The sequence below is a fragment of the Phyllostomus discolor genome, chromosome 13, assembly GCF_004126475.2.
Source record: "Phyllostomus discolor isolate MPI-MPIP mPhyDis1 chromosome 13, mPhyDis1.pri.v3, whole genome shotgun sequence".
NCBI lineage: Eukaryota > Metazoa > Chordata > Mammalia > Chiroptera > Phyllostomidae > Phyllostomus > Phyllostomus discolor.
In genome coordinates this window covers 375958-389986 of record NC_040915.2, presented here as the reverse complement: position 1 = coordinate 389986, position 14029 = coordinate 375958, and the positions used below count along the sequence as shown (strand labels likewise).

The window sequence follows — 14029 nt, the reverse complement described above, 5'->3', positions numbered from 1 at the left end:
GCTACAGCTTACAAAAGGGGCTGAAGAGCAGTAGGCGCAGGGAACGCCTCTCACGCTAGAAATGTGGACTCGTTTAGTTTCCGGTTTTATTTAACACCCAGTCTACCCTTGGCCCACCCAACTGGCTCACGCCCTTACAGGGTGCTACAGGAAGCCAGTCTTTAAAAGCAAACCCAAAAAATAAATAGGCAAGGCTCTCCGCAGTCCGGGCTCCTGGGGCTAAAGTCCAGTGGTGGTCGTCCTCCAGATCAATTCACCAGCAGCGAGTGCTCCTGCGAGGCGTCCCTGGAAGAGGGACAGTGTCTGGCCGGGAGGAAGGCAGTAGCTCCCTCCCACACCTCCTCTCCCTGCAGGCCCCAAGCCCACCCAGATTCGAACCTGCAGCAGCAGCACAGGCCGCAAGTCGAGCCGCTCCCGCGGCGGAACTTGCCAGAGGTGGGGCTATCTTGGCACTGCGCGATGTAGGCCTGGAGCTCACTCTCTTCCGTGCCCGAGCCTGGGTGCTGCTGGGAAGAGCAGCATGGCCAGCACGAAGGGGCCGCTTGAGATCTGCCCTCCCCTCTACCTTCTCCTTTCCTCACTGACCAACATCTGCCTGCCTCATTCTTGGTCCGTCTCTCCGAGTGAACATTGCTGCTTTCAGCCTCCCATCCCTTCCCCAACTTCTTTCTGGCAACCATTCCTTTGCTCTCACTATTCCTTCCCCTTGCTGCTCCCTCAGTTGGGCTCTCATCTCTTCAATCTGGAACTTTCTGAGATGATCAATTCTATGCTGTTCTCTCTGGAAGCCACGAGCCACATAGTTTCCTGGGGACTTGATATGTGGATGTGAATGAGGAACTGAATCTGGAATTGTATTTTGTTAGAATTAAAATCAAAACTTAAATAGTCCCATGTGGTTAGAGACTAGTATCAAAAAGCACGTTCTAGAAACTTTCCTTCCTTCATTCCTCTCACCAGCCAATCGTCATATGTCATGCCACCTTGCCCACTTTGAAGCTCTGCGAAAACCCAGGCCATGCACACCTTGCCTTGTTTTCTAAGTGACTGGTGCCCAAAACAGCACTCGGCTCACAACAGGCCCTCTGACACGTTGGGTAAAAGAATCCTATCTACCTGCCATACCACACTCTGCTCTAACCCCTTTCTTTCCTTAATCCCCACAGCCTGCAGGACGGCCATGGTTCCCGGACCCACACAGCCCCCACCCAGGCCAGAGGGTTTAGGAGCAAGGCTTCTGAACCCACAGTTCTGGCTTGAGCCTGGCTTCACTCCCTAGTTGCTGACCTTGGGTAAGTCACTGAATCTCTATGGCCTGATGTCCCTATTGGTAAAAGCAGACGCAAGAACCCTCACTGGCCTGAGCGCCACCTCAGTGAAACTGAGAACTCGGCAGCTGTGCTCATGACATCGGTCTGCCTGTGCCCTCTAACTCCAAGCCCCCATTGCCTTTGGCTTTGCAGAGTCTCCTCCCACTTTCTCTCCCTGGGCCCTTCTCTCCTTGCCTTGCCATGTCCCCTGAGATGCTGATGTGGTGGCCTCCAAGGGGCACAATGCCCAGGATGGGGCTGTGTGTGATTTGGTTGGCCCCATGGGGAGGAAGGTTGGAAGGGCTTCGAGGCTGACCTTGATGGTGTCATAGGCGCCAGTGATGAGCGCGATGAAGAGGCTCAGCACCATGTAGATGAAGAGACTGATGAAGGAGTAGAGATAGAGCTGCGAGAAGAGCCAGACCAGGCTGCTGTGGCCCTGCTGGGCCTGCATCGCTGCAAACGTCACGAACATGTCATCCCCATTGATGAGCGAGAAGAGGCACTCCGACACCATGGACAGCGAGCGGAACTGTGGCCAGACAGGTCAGTGGGCTTGTGGGGACAGAGGTAGCTGTGCACATGGCTGGGGACTGGGCGGGGGCACTGGGGCTTAGGGAGGACAGCAGACAGAGTACCAGTAGTTACAGTGGGGCCACCTGGGGGTGGCTGTGTAATAGGGTCAAGGCCAGAGTTACTGGGGGTCAGGGACAGTGGGCAGAATATCAGCAGTTACAATGTGGTCATTTGGGGGTCATCATGTCAATAAGGTCATAAGGTCAGTGCCAGGGTCAGTGAGCAGATCCACTGCAGACCTATTGGTAAAGTACTGGGGGGGTCACTCAGTGTGGCCAGGTCAGTGATAGATAAACCAGGGTTCTAAGGACTTAGGATGTAGGTTCAGGGGAAGGGAGCCAGGCACCCTCACCTGTAGGTCATGAGTACCCCTCACCAGCCCTGGCTAGCCCCTACCTTCACGTGGTAGGGCCCCAACACGATCCAGCCGCAGAAGCAATAGCCCAGGTAGATGACAGCCACACAGCAGCAGAAGCGCATGACGCTGGGCAGGGCCACCCGCAGCGTGGCGATGAGGATCTGCAGTGGGCAGGTAGCTGATGAGGGCCTGGCCATAGCCTGGTCCACAGTGAGCATGGGGTGCAGCAGGCAGGGCCTGGCTGAGGGCACAGCTGGGGGAGCGGAGGAGGGGCAACCTGAGGCTGAGGGCGCCTGGTGACTGGACTCAGCTGAATGGCTGCCCAGGTTCAGGGCCAGATACATCTGGGGTGGGCAGGTATCAGGCTAAGAGACTCGTGATGGGTCATCTGCAAGGGCTGGTGATGGCCCCATGTGTACGAATTTGGGGGTGGGAACTGGGGAACATGCGGCCACCACCCGGAGGGAGGGCCCAGCCTGCATACACAGGCTTACATTGTACTTATGGAAGAAGGTCAGGTAGCGGATGACACCAACCCAGACCAGCAGTGTTGAGGTGCCCAGGAGGATGCTGCAGACGTCGTAGCTGGCCAAGTTCTAGGGACAAGAACAGTGTCAACCCCATCTGGCTGGGGAATGTGGCGCCAGGTAGGCCTCAGTGGGGGCAGCAGAGGGACCAGGGCCTGGAAGGGGCCTGGGCAGGTGTGGGCAGGCCCCACCTTGGCTTCAATGCCAATCTTCATGATGGTGCCCGAGATGGTGAGCACGTCGCTGGTGACCAGCAGGATGTACCAGCCATTGACAAATTCCAGCCGCTCCCACAAGCTGACAGCCCGTCCCCGCTGCTGCCACATGAACCGCACAAACTCCTGCAGGAGGCAGGCAGGGTGAGGACCTCTCCAGGCACCAGAGCCTTGCATAAGGCCCTGGAACTGGGCAAGGCTGGTTTGGGCACATGTGACACTGAGGTGGCTCTCACATTCTGCAGCAGGAAGCCTCGGAGCAGGGAGCGGGCACACAGCAGGAAGGAGAAGGAGCAGGTGAGGATCACGATCACATCAAACAGAAGCCGGAAGCTGTTGTCTCCTGTGGGGAGGGGGCCCTGGGTAGAGCCAGGGCACCTTGGAGCCAGTAGAGGCCAGGGCTGGGGCTGGGCTGGGCTGGGCTAAGGGGGCCGCAGGGCTGGTTTGGGCTGGTCGGTGGCTCATGGGTTACTCTGAGTCAGAAGCTCAGTCAGCGCCAGTCAGAGTCCCTGGCTGATGCTGTTCTGGGGCTGGGGGCCTCCCCTGGGCAGTGCGGGACCCCTGGTCAACAATGGTCTGGGGTTTGAGGGCTCACCGTGCCCGAAGACGCTGGGGTGCTTACACTCCTGGATGTGGGTCTGGGTCTCCAGGCTGATGGGGATGCGCCCGCTGTATGCCCTGTTGTCAAACGTGATCTGCGGCAAGGCTCAGAGTGAGCCTTGGGGGCCCAGGCACCCAGCCCCGCATGTGGGACAGTCCGTTCGGCCCCAGCTCCTCCTTCACCCCACATTGCCCTTGGCCAAGGGTCCCCAGCCCTAGGGCTCAGAAGTCCTATGGCACCATCCTCCACCCCCCCACCCCAGATCACTGTGGCTGACCAGGATGCTGAAGGTGTAGCAGTCTGGGATCTCATTGTTGATCAAGCTTTGAAGGTTGATGGTCTTCAGCTGGAAGTGGATGGTAACGTTGATCAGCCTAGGGGGAGGGTTCCGATGAGGGGGAGGGGGCTCCACAGCTCCCTCAGGCCCTAGGGTACCAACATCCCTGCGACACACTGACTCTGCCGCTGGCAGAGGGAAGTGCTCGCTCAGCCTCCTCCTCCCCTTCCCTCTGCTCAGCCCTAGGCAGCCCCTCCATCAGGCAGTACTTGTGGAATTTGAGTGTGAGGTTCTTGTAACCGGTGCTGCCGTCCAAGAGGGAGAGATCTTCACTGGGGGGCACAAGGGGTCTCTCAGGGGGGTCCACCCGGATGCAATCTGAAGACAGAGTCAGGGAAGGGGCGCAGGATGGGGGAGGCACGAGCAGGTCTCCCAGAGTCCCTAACAGACCCCGCCCAGATTCACTTTGCACTTGAACATTTGTTGTTCGTTCCCCCGCATCTCTCCAGGGTAGGGCCCAGTCTCTCTGTCCCCTGCACAGACCCCAGGGCCTGGAGCTGTCAGACCCACACGTTTTGTGAATTAATGACACTACATCATAACCCCCCGCTCTCTCCACACCCAGGGATTCTTCTAACCATGCTGCATACATCAAACTGGTAATACTTAGGACAGCCCCATCTCCCGCGGTGTGAGGGTAGAGGTGGGATTTTAATGCCAGCAACTGGAGCTCCCCACCAGCCCAGCCCTGCCTCATCCACTCACCAGTGACAACCATTGGGTCGATGTCAAAGGAGTCATTGGCTGGGTCCACATGGCCACGGTGGTAGTATCGCTGGCAGAGGGCCAGGGCCGAGCCATTGGCCCAGGGGCCACCCCCGCCCCGAGCATATGCATAGTGGCCCAGCGACACATTAGGAAGCATCAGGTACTGCGGGAAGGCAGAGAAACGGGGAGGGTCCGTCAGTTCTGCCCGCTCTTCCTCCCCCAATGCCTGCCCACCTGGCCCTGCTGCACACACCTGGTCCACGGCGTAGAAGATGGCCTGGTAGAGCTGCTCCCGTGTGTAGGCTGCGAAGGTGTCATCCGCCCCATCAGAGTAGCCCAGAAGGAAGAGGTGGCGGAAGGCAATGGTGTTCTCCTCTCGGAATGTCACTGCCACCTGGTTGCTGAGCCCAAACAGGATGAGCTGGCAGGAGGGACAGGGGGTCAGCACTGCTGGGATGGGGCCTCCCTCCATGGAACAGTGGAGGAAGAGGGGAGAGTGGACCCACTCCATGAAGGCGAGTGTCCCCATTGTGCATGCCTGCCGTTTGTTCCCAATGCATGGCATGCAGGGGGCACCCATGTGTCTCGGGGCAGCAATGGATGTTCATTAAATGTTCACCAGATGCTGACTTCCATGCTAAACCCAAACACACAGGGTGATACCACACTGCTGGGTCCCTTTACCCAGGGGGAATGAGAAGCACAGTTCCATGCCCAGAGTCACAGCACCCTAGGGCAGGGGCAGGCTCTGAATCATCTTGGGATCACTAGACCCCAGCACAGGGCCTGGCACAGGAGGGGGGTGACAATCTTTCCAGCCACTGGGTCAGTTCTCTTTGAGCGTCAACGTGGCGTCAGGCTGCCAGAGTTCAAGTGCCAGAAAATCCTAATGCTTGATTGCTGGGTCACTTTGAACTCCATGTGCCTCAGTGTCATCATCTGCAGAAAGGGGACACTCGATCACAGGCGCCTGCTTCATGCAGCTGTTGGAAGGATTAACCTCTCTGGGCCTCAGCAGCCTCATCTATAAAATGGAGGCAACAACAGCAGCCAGGGCCTTGGAGGGACTGCGTGAGGTTCAAAGGGACTGCTCACAGGCAGAGCTCGGAGGGTTTTCTGATTTATTACTGCCACTGTCCCTGCCACTAGGTTGCTGTGGGGTCAGCATGAGGCTCCAACTCCCAGACTCCCCTTCAAGGAAAACAGTGGCCCCAGGAAGCATTTGGGGGACCCCCGGCAGCCTCACCTGCACTGTGACCACCAGGATCTTCACCACTTGCAGCATCAGCTTAAAGGGCTTGCGACCCTTGGCTCGAAATTTGTCACAGGGACTCATGAAGAAGTACTTGAGACGGCGGCGGAGGTCTTCCTCTTCCAGAGAGGTTGCAGGGGCTGGAGAAGCCCCTGCCTGGGTCCCATACCCAAGGCTGGGAGTCAGGAGGTGCTCAGTCTCTGTGGGAATGGGGGAGCACAGTGGTGATCGGGCCCAGACAGGCTCACCTCCCAACAGGGGAGGCAGATCCCATGTTCCAGCCAAGAATTCTGAAAGATCTAAGAAAGTCTGAAAGTCTACAACAGCTGATGGATATATACAGCAGTATGAATTCGGGTTTGGGACTCGAGAGGGCCTGAGCTGATTCCTGAGCCTGATGCTCACTGGCTCGGACAGGCCACCCAGCCTCTCTGAGCCTCAGTTTCTCATCTGTAACATGGGGCCATAGCATCTCGCACAGGAAGCGGAGGATTTGATGCTTACAAAGTGTTTATCACAGGGGCAGGTAGATGGCAGGAGTGGCAGGACATTCCATCACCATTCCTGTTGCTGATTTGTGGAGAGAGAATGAATGGCTTTCGCTGGCTTCTCACAGGATGCTCCAGGCTCCCTGGCCCATCCAACTCTAGCCCCCAGGCATGGACATGGAACTCAGTATTTTCTGGACAAACCTTTCCCACTCATCATGGCCTGGCCTGTCCAGCTGATATTCTCAAAGCCACAGACCTGGAGAAGGGAAGGCTAATAAGGGCATGCACTTGCTGAAGACTCACTGTGAGTCCGCACGTGTTATGACAGCACCGCCCACGTTGTTGTTTGAGCAAATACGGCCCTGCGTTAAGGCTGCCAGCTCCTAGAAGTCACACAGCCCTAGGACCAAATCCCAGACTGGCCACTTCCTGCTTGGGGGACCCCAGGCACCTTTCTAAATCTCAGTGTCCTCATCTGAAAAGCGGAAGTTAAAAAGAAAAGTCTTCCCCCTAAGGCCGAAACCCTGAAAATGCTTCCAGGATGAAGTGAAACAAAGCAGAGTGGTTCTTCAGTCAACAGAGGTTATTCTAGGCCTGTTCCCTTCAATCTGACCAGCCTAAGAGGAACGTCCAAGGTTTCAGCAACTGCTGGGGTCACAGCTGGTCACAGCAGCCCAAAACTGTCCCTAACACACACCCACCAGCACCACTGAGAAAACCTGGCTTCTTTCCAGGGACCAGCTGGTCCCCTGCCTGGCACCGCCACCAAGATGTTTACCAGCCTGTTCTGCAAGGAGGGCCACCTCCTGACACATCCTTTTGGAGCTTGGATGTTTCTGTGGTTGTTTACAAGAGAGCTGGGTGGAGGCCAGAGGGTGGGCCTGCCTCCCCAGCTGGGATCATAGCCAACCCACCAGGGCCCTACGGGGGGAGACACCTTCGTGTGTCTCTGGCTAGCTCAAGGAGGGAAGGCAGACACCAAGGGTGTTCCTCCAGGCTCCCCCATGGGAAATGGACACTGAAGAGGTTGGAGGCTGGGCACCCAACGCCTGCGTTCAGGAAAGCTGAGCTTCCATGGCTTTGGAGATGTGAAATTGTGTCAGTCGCCTAGGTTCAAGAAGGGAATACCCCCAGTCCTTGGCCTGAGTCTAGAGGAGCTGACTGAGCATGTACCTCCCGGATTGGGAAAGGAAATGCTGGGGCTCTAGTGCGGACTGGAGAAGCTCGTGCCCGCTGAGCTGCAGCAAAACTCAGCAATCCCAACCCAGGCTCAGAGTGGGAACCTGGCTGCCCAGAGCCGGAGAAGCCGGAGAAGCCGGCAGCCGGCCCGCCTGCAGAGTTCAGTAACTCTGAGCACAATTTAGACCGAGGAAGGGCAGTTGGGAGTCCCGCCGCTCCGAGGTCGAAGGACCTGGTGCGCACCCACCGCCCAGGCTCTGGGAGCCTTCTGACTACATCTCCCCCGCGGGAAAGCTCAGAGGCCAGCACCGGAGCTCGGGGAAGGGAAACTGGCTGCTCTGCAGCCCCACGTTGGGGCAGCTGGCCCCCCGCCATCCCGCCGCCCACGTTCGGGGACTGGCAGGGACGCGCGCGACCTCACCTGAGCCGCGCCGGCCCACGGGGGCTGCCATTCCGGGTGGGGAGCGCCGGACGCCAGCGCGCGCGGTGGAGCAGCCCGGGCCACAGCGCCCGCCGCTGTCACGGCGGACGCGCTCCCTCGTCGTGCCGCTTCAAACCCTCGCGCATCAGCTGACTCGCACCCCCGGTCACGTGGTCGGAGCGCCCTTGGAGGCACGTGACCGGATCTGGTCCATTCCCCGGCGCCACGACCACACCTGCCAGAGCGACGAGCCTGCGCGCCGGCTCCGGCGACTTGCCGGCCGCGGTGATCGCGAGGCCCTAGCGCCGACGGGCGACACGGTGCTGGGCGACCGGCGGGCTCTGAGCGAACCAGCGCCCTGGCGCGCCCGCGTCCAGCGCCAGCCTCTTGGCTTCCACATCCGCGAGGTCCGGTGATGACTCTACATCCTTCTAGGGGCTGTTTCCCTCCATTCTCCCAGAAATTCCCGGGTTACTCGCAGCCCCTCTGTATCTCCTCTCATATGACCTATCAGCAAATCCTATTTCATGTCATTACATCTTAAATAGGACCACTCCTTCCCCCCTTTTATGGCTCTCAGCCTAGAGTCCCCACCGTTCCTGGCCTGGACCACTGTAGCAAGCTCCTCTTTGATTTTACACTTCCACTCCTGACCCCTTCCATTGCACTCTCCATCCAGCAGCCAGAAGCATCTTCAAGGAATAATTTTCCCTGATGGGTGTGGCTCAGTTGGTTGGGCATGGGTTGGTTTTGCAAAGTGAAGGGTCACATGTTTGATTCCCCATCAGGGCACATACCTAGGTTGTAGGTCCCGTCCCCAGTTGGAGCACATACCATAGGCAAACAATCTACTTCTCTCTTTCATTGATGTTTCTCTCTCTCTTCCTCCCTTCCCCCTCTCTAAAGAAAATACGTGCACATAAGTTAAAAGGAAATGAAAAAGATTTCATATCAGTCCTTTGCCAGAACCTGCCAATGACTTCCCATTTCTCTGGGATGACAAACTCCCCGCTGCAATCTACCACAGCCCTCTGATCCAACCCCCAGCTCAGCTCTCAGCGGCCCCAGGGCCTTCACACCATCTAGCCCTGGAGCATAATGATTAGGAACCCAGGATCTGGGGCTGGACAATTCAAGTTTAAATCTAGGCGCTGCCAACTGCCATTCCTCTGTCTTCCAGAGTCCCTTAAACTCCATGTGCCTCAGGGTCATCATTCGCAGAGAGGGGATGTTCAAGCTCAGTTGCCTGCTTCACAGAGCTGTTGGAAGAATTAAGTGAGAAAATGCAGTGGGGGGCAAGATGGGTGGAGGAGGAGGGCAAAGGGGCGGGGGAACTGGGACAACTGTAATGGAATAACAAAAATAAACATTTTTGCCCTGGCTGGCGTAGCTCAGTGGATTGAGTGCGGGCTGGGAACCAAAGTGTCCCAGGTTCGATTCCCAGCCAGGGTACATTCCTGGGTTTCCAGGCCATAACCCCCATCAACAGCACATTGATGTTTCTCTCTCTCTCTCTCCCTTCCCTCTCTAAAAAATAAATATTTAAAAAATAAACATTTTTTCATGGCTAAAAATTTTTTTTAAAAAGAGAAAACAAAAGCATAGCACAAGGGTTGGGCCAACAGTGCTGACGATTAAATGAGCAGTTACTGGGATTATTATAGTTCTTCCTCCAGAACGCTGTCCTTCACTGAAATCAGACGTCTTGTATACTTCTGCTAGAATGTACCATATCCTGTAATTACTTGTCAGATGTCTCCGCATTTTGTATCTGTGAGCTCTCAACAGATGTTTGTTGAATGTATAAATGAGCAACCTCCTTTGTCCAGTGGGGGTACCTGTAATGTGGACTTTGAGGGGCGAGGGGTAAATTAGGGGAGCAGGGGGGCAGGACTGCCCACAAGGCTTCACATCCACCTCCTTCTCAGCCCACTAAGTTCAACATACCGTAGATCCCACCATTCAGACAAACCAAAGGGAAGGGACGCTGTTCAGACCACCTGCAATGCTCAGTCTGCCCCTAACCAAGCTGACCAGGTCTGGGGTGGGGGGCAGAGTGGTGACTGCTGGTTTGGGGGAAGCTGGGAAGTCTGGAGGATGTCAGGGGAAGCCAGAGCACTGGGGTTCTGAATGTACGGCTGGCTCAGGCCACGCCTTCCCATTCCCCAAGGGGCTGTGCATCAGGGGAGACACAGAAACAGGAGAACCACGAGACAGAGCCAGAAGGAAGTGGGAGGGTTTTACTAACTGCACAACACACGACTTCCCCAGGCCTCCGTGGGTAGTGGCGTCCCCTTCAGCCATCAGGCCCCAGCAGTGCCCCTTGTTCCTGCACCCACTCAGGACTTTCACAGGCAGGGAGGGCTGGACTCTCATGGGTGGGAGAGCTGGGGTCAGGGTGGGGCTTGGGGTTGGGGACAGGGCTGGGCTCAAGATCTAGGTCTGAGCTGTGACCAGATACATGGTCAGGGCTGGCCACAAGGTCAGGATTCGCATCGTGACCAGGTTTAGGGTCAGAATACTTGACAGGATGAGGGCTGGGGACAGATCCAGAGCCAGGGCCAGGTTTGGGGCTGGGACTGGAGAGAGAGCCCAGCACAGAACCAGGGTCAGGGCCCAGACCAGCGCCAAGTACAGAGACAGCATCAGGACCCAGGAGGGAGACCTGCCCAGGCCGCAACATTGAAGCAGGACTAAGGCCCAGACTAGCAGCAGCGGCTGTGGCTGCTGCAGCTGCCGCGGCTGCTCCCTCATGCACCCGTTTGTGCTTGGTGAGGCTGGAGGCTTGACCGAAGGCCTTGCCGCAGAGCTGGCAGCGGTAGGGGCGCTCTCCGGAATGCACGTGCAGGTGCTGCAGCAGTGCCGAGCTCTGCCCAAAGGCCTTAGAGCAGTGGGGACAGGCGTAGGGCCGCTCGCCAGTGTGGATGCGCAGATGATGCTGCAAGTTGGAGCTCTGGCCAAAGGCCTTGCCACAGTGGGGACAGCGGTAGGGGCGCTCAGCTGTGTGCGTGCGCTGGTGCTGCAGCAGCGCAGAGCTCTGCCCAAAGGCCTTGCCACACTGCGGGCACGGGTAGGGCCGCTCGCCCGTGTGCGTGCGTAGGTGCTTCAGCAGCGCCGAGCCCTGCCCGAAGCCCTTGGCGCACACTGGACACTTGTGCGGCCGCGGGCCACCATGTGTGCGCAGGTGCTGTGCCAGCAGGGAGCCATGCCCGAAAGCCTTGCCACACACTGGGCAGTGGTGGGGCTTCTCGCCACTGTGGCTGCTGCGGTGCTTCAGCAGCGTGGAGCGCCAGCCAAAGGCCTTGCCACACGCAGCGCACTGGTAGGGTCGTGCGCCTGTGTGGATGCCCCTATGCTGGGCCAGCGTGGCACCGTGGCTGAAGGACTTGCCACAGTCGGGGCAGCGGTAGGGCTTCTCGCCACTGTGAGTGCGGCGGTGCTGGCTCAGCCCAGAACTTCGACGGAAGGCTCGCCCACAGTCAGGGCAGGAGAAAGGCCGGGGAGGACTGGCAGGTGCAGGGAGCACCACCTGGCTGGTGGCCAGGCCTTCTGGGGTGGCAGTGAGGCTGGAAGAGAGGGGGTCCAGGTCTGGGGTTTCTGAGGGGCTGAGGGTGTCACTGTTAGGGTCGAGAACCAGGGGGACAGGGCCAATGACGTCTGGATCGAGATCAAAACTCGAAGACATTGGGTCAAGATCTTGGGGATCCATGGCACGGGTCCCCAAGATGGAGCCTGGAGCGTCTGCACTTGGGTCCAGGTTGCTGGAGATGGGCTCCAGACCTTCATGGCTGGGGTCCGCGTCCTCAGAGACAGCGTTGAGGTCCGGCTCCTCGGGTTTGGGGTCCAGGTCTTCTGAGTCTGAGTCTAGTTCTTCGTAAGTGGGTCTCCGGCCTTTGTGGCCTGGGTTCCTGACCAGGACTGAGCGCCGCATCCCAGGTGTGGAAGTACCAGCCGCTTCTGGGGCAGGATCTGCGGGGTGAGGACAGGGTGGGCAGAGGTAGGCTCTGGGGAGCAGGGGTCTCCTTTGGAGCTCAGGCAGGGATGAGACAGGTGGCCAACCTGTGCCCCAGCACCCACTCCTGAAAAAGCACATGGACCCTTCTCTTGTCTCAGACCACAGGGAGACCTGTCACTCGCTCTGGCCAGGGCAGCGAGAAGAGAGACCTTGCTGGGACCTGGGGCAGGGGCCCTCCCTTCTCAGCCCCACACCTGGATGGAAGTCATGGGATCTGGCACTAGAGGTCTCCAGTACCCAACTCCAGGGCTCTGCCCCTCTCTCCATCCTGGAATCCTCCTCTTGCGGGAAGCTTGGGTCCTGTGGAGAGAGAGTCCTACGTTCCTACCCATCGTGGGGAAGGGGGTGGGTGTCAGGTTCCTGTGCTTGCCTCCAAGTGCATGGCCTGAATTCCTGTCCCCAAGTCAGGTGTGGGATATTCGGGAGTTCCTGGTCAGGAGGGGGCTCTCTGGCTTGATTCCTACAGAGAAAGCATCCTGAACTTAGAAGCCTATATCTGGGGGATGAGGGTGGGGGTTGAATCACATCCGGTAGTGCTCTTGGGTTCCTGGCTTGCCTCCTGGGAAAGAGACCACCTGAATGCCAGGCCTCACAGTTCCAGGGTGGGAGTAACTGTCAGAACACCTGTGTTCCAGAATGTTGGTTCCAAATGTCAGAGTGGGAGGCAGGGAACAGCGGGCAGGAGCTGAGGCAGGAGGACCCACAGACCCCACAGTCAAGATGTAGTCAGCGCACCTGTTGCCCAGTTGGAGAGAAGACACTGAATTCTAACCCCTAGCTGGGGGCTGGGCAGAAATAAAACCCAGGGCCCCTCTTGGGTGCCTGGGGGACCCCTGAGCCAACTCTTAGAAAGGGGAGACTCCTGAGTGACCAACCCTCCAGCTGGGGTATGGGGAAGTGTGTCAAGAGAAAAGATCCTGAATTCCAGGCTGGAGTGCGGGGGGCGGGGGGGGGGGGTGCAGGGGGAGCTCAGGATTACCTGATGGGAGGTGATGCCTTAAGCTAGCCACCCCATGGCTGGGCATTTGGGGCAAACAAATCCGTTCCTGGGGACAGAGGACTCTCCTGGGGAGGAAGACACCCTGAGCCAGAACCCATAGCTGGGGTGGGTAAGCAAATGGAGGGGGCTAAGTTCCTAAATCTCCTCCTCTACCCAGAACCCCAGGTTGGAGAGTGGGCAAACAATGCTTGGGTCCCCTCCTGGGGAAAGGGATTCCAGAACTCTGGACGCCCCAGACGGTAAGAGGAACAATAACTGAGATCCTGGCATGAAGAGGGAAGCCCTGGATCCCCCTCTTGGGAAAGAGCCTCCAGAACTCCCAGCCCCGGGCTCAGGGTGGGGAGAACAATGCCTGAGGCCCCTCTGGAGGTCCGGGTTGCTTATGGAGGAGGGGGCGTCCTGAACTCCTGACCCCACAGCTGAGGGGTGCCCCCCATCCTTCCCTATCTAAGGAGCCCCGCTCGGGCTGAGCCCTCCCCGGGGCCGCAGCGGCGGACTGGGCGCGCTAGGCCCGCGGGACGTTCGGCCCCTCGCACCGCGCCGCACCCCGGTTCTCCCCGGTCCAGCCAGGAGGCGCGCGCGGTGGGGGGCGCACGGAGGTCGCCCTGGGCCGCGCCCCGCACCGGGGTTCCCCACCCACCCCCACCCGGGTCCTTGTCCGCCGACCCGCTCCCGGGGACACTCACCCGGCGCCCCTCGCCCCTGCCCGGCCCGCCGCACCCGCTGGCGCCCCAGGGGCCCGCAGCTAGGCCCCCGCCCGCCAGCCCCGCCGGCGGCCCCCTCGTCCCAGCGGCCCCGCCAAGCGCTCCCGGGGAGCGAGAGGGGCCGGCCGAGGGCCGCAGCGGGAGCTGCTGGGACTTGTAGTTCGCTCGCGCCCGCCGCGGCCTTCACCGTCGCCGCCCCCGCCCCCCAAAACCAGCCTTTGTCCCGACCCGGCGGCCCCGGCCGCGCGGCCGCGCACCGATCTGCGCCGCGCTCGGCCTGTGGGGCCCCCTCCTCTGCCTGTCTCCCTCTCCGTCCCTGTCTCTGCCCCGTCCTG

The 14029-nt window shown here is 59.0% G+C and overlaps 2 protein-coding genes across 7 annotated transcripts; both read right to left on the bottom strand.

Annotated features, from left to right (window-relative positions):
* Positions 1-66: 66 nt before the first annotated feature.
* MCOLN1 (mucolipin 1) lies at positions 67-8134 on the bottom strand. 3 transcript variants are annotated; one of them, XM_036014415.1, is made up of 14 exons: positions 7976-8134; positions 5879-6084; positions 4886-5053; positions 4630-4795; positions 4134-4242; positions 3865-3961; positions 3582-3681; positions 3223-3329; positions 2963-3112; positions 2739-2840; positions 2283-2405; positions 1627-1842; positions 379-503; positions 67-303 (listed from the first exon to the last, which is right to left on the bottom strand). In XM_036014415.1, exons 1-14 carry the CDS (start codon positions 8004-8006, stop codon positions 249-251), a joined length of 1755 nt encoding a protein of 584 aa, XP_035870308.1. In that variant the 5' UTR covers positions 8007-8134; the 3' UTR covers positions 67-248. The 3 variants fall into 3 exon arrangements, 2 of the variants coding, with proteins under 2 accessions (XP_035870308.1, XP_028384414.1); XM_028528613.2 differs by having other exon boundaries at positions 67-285; XR_003685631.2 differs by having other exon boundaries at positions 67-285; positions 379-1842.
* A 2061-nt stretch (positions 8135-10195) lies between these two features.
* Positions 10196-13760, bottom strand: ZNF358 (zinc finger protein 358). 4 transcript variants are annotated; one of them, XM_036013712.1, is made up of 3 exons: positions 13677-13760; positions 12185-12290; positions 10196-11944 (listed from the first exon to the last, which is right to left on the bottom strand). In XM_036013712.1, exons 2-3 carry the CDS (start codon positions 12255-12257, stop codon positions 10272-10274), a joined length of 1746 nt encoding a protein of 581 aa, XP_035869605.1. In that variant the 5' UTR covers positions 12258-12290; positions 13677-13760; the 3' UTR covers positions 10196-10271. The 4 variants fall into 4 exon arrangements, with proteins under 4 accessions (XP_035869605.1, XP_028384446.1, XP_028384447.1 ...); XM_028528645.2 differs by lacking the exon at positions 13677-13760 and adding an exon at positions 12584-12949; XM_028528646.2 differs by lacking the exon at positions 12185-12290 and having other exon boundaries at positions 13677-13759.
* Positions 13761-14029: the final 269 nt, after the last annotated feature.

What these genes read in the sequence shown, in the direction of transcription:
- MCOLN1 (XM_036014415.1), bottom strand. Translation starts at nt 8,006, where the DNA reads ATGGCAGCCCCCGTGGGCCGGCGCGGCTCAG. An exon ending in CGACCCAATGGTTGTCACTG is followed by an intron (nt 4,243 to 4,629) that starts GTGAGTGGATGA and finishes CTCTGTCTTCAG; the next exon opens with ATTGCATCCGGGTGGACCCC. An exon ending in GAGGCTTCCTGCTGCAGAAT is followed by an intron (nt 3,113 to 3,222) that starts GTGAGAGCCACC and finishes TGCCTCCTGCAG; the next exon opens with GAGTTTGTGCGGTTCATGTG.
- ZNF358 (XM_036013712.1), bottom strand. Translation starts at nt 12,257, where the DNA reads ATGGAGAGAGGGGCAGAGCCCTGGAGTTGGGTACTGGAGACCTCTAGT. An exon ending in ATCCCATGACTTCCATCCAG is followed by an intron (nt 11,945 to 12,184) that starts GTGTGGGGCTGA and finishes CTCACCCCGCAG; the next exon opens with ATCCTGCCCCAGAAGCGGCT.